We start from the raw sequence: 5,446 nt of genomic DNA on the forward strand, positions 1-5,446 counted from the left end.
ACCTACATATTTACTATATATATATGTATATAGATACATGTATATATATCTATACAGGGATAGCAGGCTTGTTCAGAATCAGTTTGTTGAGACTTAAATCTAGTACTCCTGAATCTAAAAGCAGTGCTCTCTGCTTATTCAAGACTCCTTCCCTGTATGTATATTTATGTGAACTTTTATAAGTATGTTTTAAAACTGAGGACTACTTAGAAAGATCACTTACAATGAACTCCATTTAACCTGAGGACACTTTTACAAAGTTTGAAATAATAGACTGATGTGTTTTCTGGGGTTTTCAAATCATTCCACTTGGACAGGGTAAAATCCTATTTTCCTCCCGGAATGCATTAATGACCAATAGATGTCAACGTCAGCAGTTAAAGACGTTTTCTGATCTTCCCTCCAGGCTCAGTCTTATATTTCCATTTCTAAAATAATTCACCCCAAGAGTGACGCACTATAATGGCACTGAAGCAGCTAGCAACAAAGGCCAAAGTCTCAGGGTACCCCAAATGCCTATTATATATGTATTTTAAGAAGTCTGCTTCCAATTCTTTGAAGAGAAGAATACACTTTTTATCATTAAAAGCAAAAGTGAAACTGAATTTTCATTAAACTGAATGGACCGCTCAAAGAGCTCTTTGGACTCCATAGATCTAATTCTCTGTTGTAAAATACAAAGGGAAAGTTTTCTGGGTTTCGTTTTTCAATGTTTTTCAAGATGAGCGTGCTTGGAGTCTTTATTCTGTGGACTGTGTCGTTATGAAGAATTCTGCTCTCTGTCATGGTATTTAAAATCTAAATGCAGACCTGCAGTAACTTCACTTCATTGAAGAAGGCAGAAAAAAATTACTACGATATTGTCAACTCTAGTTTTTAAAGCAGAAAAACAATATCTGTAAACAACATAAGAAATGGTACAAGTAGTTAATCTGATGTATATAGCTATTATCCATAAATAGCAGTTTTCCGTCATTCTACTAAATGCAAAATCAATGTCAAATCTAAGGTAGCATCTCACAGTCTTTCTGAATGACTACTAAGATTTACTAAAGGGAAAGGAGGGATGAGAAATACTTCCAGTGTGATTTTTATGCAACGAGTTAACTCCTCCCCCCACAAAAGTGAGTTTACTGTCACAGGTGTTTGTCTCTGGTGAGGCCAGCAGTGCTAACCGCATGAAAACTCAGCCTGGGGAGCTTACGTGCAATGGTCCCCAAACAAGCAATGATTTCCCATATTACACTGTACTATCACTCATGTTATACTACCAACATATTTTTACAGTGGAAAATACATGTTTTTGATGTAAATTTTCATGAAAAACTATTCACATATAGAAATTACACCCATCAACAGTACATCTTTTTTATGAAAAGTGGGTACAGTCACATAAACACACAGCAAGGTGTTTATGGATCAATTCATGAAAAATGTTAAATTTAGAACATTATTTTCAGACTGCTTTAAGACTCGATTTTTAATTTCACCTTTTTATATCAGGTGAGAAATATAGGAGCAATTCCTGACAATATTTCCTTTTAATTACTTAAAATCAACATCGCTCTTATGACAACTTTAAGCATCTTAAATTATTCAGAGCACAAAATTCATTTTCTCATTGAGGGACATAGTCAACTTTTCCTTTTATGAATTCTTCATAACGACACAGTCCACAGAACAGACTCCAAGCACGCTTATCTTTAAAAACATTATAAAATAAAAACCAGGACACTTTCCCTTTGTATTTTACAACAAAGGATTAGATCTATGAAGTTCAAAGAGACCTCTGAGTGTTCCGTTCAATTTAATGAAAATTCAGTTTCAACTGAACATCTATAGGCAAAAAAAAAATGAGCATCTATTCAAAATTGGTACCTTAAAAAATTAAAACAAAATGGATCATGGACTTAAAGGTAAAACATAAAACTATGAAACTTTTGGGAAAAAAAAGGAATACATCTTCATGATCAAAGACTAGGCAAAGAGTTTTTAAATTTGACGTAGAAGCATGATCCATAAAAAGAAAAGTTGATAAATTTAAAACTTTTGCTCTTTGAAAGACCCTGTTGAAGGATGAAAAGACAAGCTACAGACAGATAAAAATACTTGCCAAATACATGTCTGACAAGGGACAAGTATATAGAATATACAAAGAAATATTAAAACCCAGCACTAATAAACAACAATAATCCAATTAGAAAACAGACAAAATAAATGGATAGAAATTTCACCAAAAAGGATCTATAGATGGCAAATATGTACATGAAAAGATGTTTCACATGACTAACCATCAGGAAAATGCAAATTAACGCCACCACAGGATGTTATCACACATCCATCAGAATCGTTAAAATGAAACAGTGACAACACCAAATGCTGTTGAGAACGTGGAGAGACTGGATCACTCACACATTGCCAGCACGAAGGTGAAAGGATACAGACACTCTGGAAAATAGTTTGGCAGTTTCTTACAAAATTAAGTAAGCAACTACCCCATATGACCTAGCAATAGAGTTTTTTCCCCCAGAGAAGTTAAAATTTGTGATCACACAAAAACATGTGTACGAATGTTCGTAGCAGCTTTATTTGTAATAGCAAAAAAAAAAACAAAACAAAACTGGAAACAGCCCACATGTACTTCAGTGAGCAAATGATTAAACAAACTATGGTATATCCAAACCATGGACTATGACTTAGGGGAAAAACCAAAAAAAAAGAAGGACCTCCAAAAAAGGATCCGACTACCACCTACTGATAAATGCAACAACTTTAATGAATCTCCAGGGAATCACGGGGAATGAAAAAGCTAATCCCCAAAAGTTACATACTACCTACCAAATGATTCTATTTATTTATATAAAATTATTCTTAGAATCACAAGATTATTGAAAGAGAAAAGAAATTAGTGGTTTGTTGTGGGTGGGGAAGAATGAGGTAAGGAGAGGTGGGGGTTGTTCCAAAAGGGCAACAGGATGCGTCCTTGTGATAACAGAACTGTTCTGTATCTTGACTGCATCAACTTTCACATCCTGGTTATTATATTGCACTCTAGCTTTTCAAGATATTAATTACCGTGGAGGGAAACGGGGTGGAGGGAAGAAGAGATCTTTATGTATTATGTCTAGCGATGCCATGTTCTTCAACAATTATCTCAAAATAAAAACTTTAATTAAACATTATTTATTCATTGAGCAGAAAAGAAGAGGATCTTAATGGAAAAAATTGCACTGATGACATTTTATCTCATAGAAAATAATATGCTGAACACATTACAAATTAAATCATCTCCACATTGGGCCGACTACCGAAGGAGTATCCAATGATGGATTTGTATTGAGAAAATGCTGTTATTATGTCAATAAATTGAGCAAATTGCTATGCTTATGATTATCCAGACATGACAGAGTCAGAGAATTCAAAAAGAGTTTTCATGGTAACTGAAAAATTACCCACATGCTACCGGGAAGTAGCCTAGGGCAGTGAAAAAAGCGTGGCTTCGGAAGGATCAAATCTGGACTTGAATCCAGCTCTGTTACTTAATCAGTCATGCAACCTTCAAACAGATTTAAAGTTAGGTCTATGGAATTCCAAAGTCTATTCTATTATTCACTCATCTATACTTTCTAAAACATTACTGTATAGTTGTAACTTGTGATAGTTAAACTGCCATAGTGGTTAAATTATGCTATATTACAAATAGTGGGCTGTTCTGAGTATCATTTAATTTACAGCTGTGATAATAAGGCCCAACTGGAGGAGATCATGTCAACTCTAAATCTGCACATCAGACTTTGTTTGTTTGGTTGAATTATTAGAGTAACTGGGTAGGGGGGCGGGAAGTAATGAGAGAACAAAGAAACGTGCAGCTCAGGTGAAAAAATGTAATAATTTTCCCTTTGTTCTCTTCTTTTCTCTTTCTAGAACCATGATGGGATAAAATGAAATTAATTATTAAAAGCTGAAAAACCTAACACTCAAGGATGTTGGGCTGACCTACGCGAGCAAGTATCTAAGGGAGAAGAATTGATGGCAAATCTGGGCAGCCACCAAGGCTCTGGCTCCACCATGCATACAGTGCTTTAAGGCAAGGACTCAGGCCTTGGGCTCTCCTGTATGGGCTCTGCTTGGGCAAGTGAACTAAATTTCATTTGTGCCTTGGCCTAATTCCCGAACATTCTGGTCCTAACATTTGTATTTCAGAGGCAAAACAAATTAGGAGGCTTTATTTAGACTTTGAGCTTAAGCTAACAATCCAATTTGTCAGAACTCTGCAGTTACATAGCAAACTTTATGCAACTATTAATAAAAACAATACTTTGATTTCCATTCTGCTGTTCTCTCAATTGCCTATGCAAGCTCTGTGGGGCGTTGTGGTGATTGTCAGAGCAAGAGAAATTTGTAAGTATCTGACTTTAATACCATGCAACTATCATTAATAACAAGTAAATCACCTTCACCCTAAAGTATAATTCACCTTCAATAATAGAGACGTTTTCATAGCAAGAAAATGAAGCAAAACCTTAAACATTATGAGCGCAAACACCTAGGAATACAAAAACTGTAAAGCAGCACTTTCTTGGAAGTTCAGATTTTATCCAGATATATATGACAATTTTTAAAGAAATGAATAAAAAATACAATTAAATTTTAAAAGCAATAAGAACACCTTGAAGAAATGCATAAGATTAGAACTTTAAGGGACAAAAAATGTTAAAATACATGGTAGGAATAAATGAATGATTGAATAAAAAGATAAATGGACGATGAGTTGTCTTTAAAATAGAGAATTCTGTATTTTTGTGATTGATTATCTGGCCAATAGACAAGACAAAGCCCATTGAGAGATCTGTGTATTATTCTCAGAAATGTTTTCATACCACAATGATGGAAGTTTGCAGGAGCTCTGTACACACCGAGGTGAAACTTTACTATTTAATCATGAAGACTAGCCTCCTCGGCAGTCCCATTTGCGTTTTCATCAGCATACCACACTCTGAAAGTTAGGAGCTCAGCAACTGGAAGCTTTTCCTACCTCGACAAGTAGGCAAAGAGCTACTCCATTGTCCGTTGCTCCGACACTGGGCTCGAGATGCACCCTGCAGCAAGTAGCCAGTGTTGCAAGTGAAGTTCACGACATCATTCAGGTTGAACTCACTGCCATTCGTGAATCCATGGGCAGGATTTCCAGGGTGACCACATGTAATGGCTGTAGAAGAATATAAGTCAGTATTGTTGTCAGGTAAGAAGTGGTCACTCACTTAGAATTACTTATTAATAAATATGCAGATGATGTGAACTGTATGGATTAAAGGGTTTTGAGCTAATCAGATATTTTAGCTTTGATTTCTATTTGGAAAGGAAAATCTGGAGGCAGAAACATGGGGCTGAACCCAGAAGGCTGTTATTATAATTGTGGAAAATAACCAACACCTGGCAAACGCCC

The 5,446-nt window shown here is 35.5% G+C and overlaps 1 protein-coding gene across 1 annotated transcript in view; it reads right to left on the reverse strand.

The window, feature by feature from the left end:
- The window catches only part of LOC101344436 (CUB and sushi domain-containing protein 1-like), a 1,691,327-nt gene that overhangs the window by 68,661 nt on the left and 1,617,220 nt on the right, over positions 1 to 5,446 (reverse strand). The window contains exon 45 of the mRNA XM_023743077.1: positions 5,036 to 5,260. Coding sequence (XP_023598845.1) covers positions 5,036 to 5,260 — 225 coding nt within the window. The remainder of the gene's footprint in view (positions 1 to 5,035; positions 5,261 to 5,446) is intronic.

The sequence above is a fragment of the Trichechus manatus genome, unplaced genomic scaffold, assembly GCF_000243295.1.
Source record: "Trichechus manatus latirostris isolate Lorelei unplaced genomic scaffold, TriManLat1.0 scaffold00234, whole genome shotgun sequence".
Lineage (NCBI taxonomy): Eukaryota > Metazoa > Chordata > Mammalia > Sirenia > Trichechidae > Trichechus > Trichechus manatus.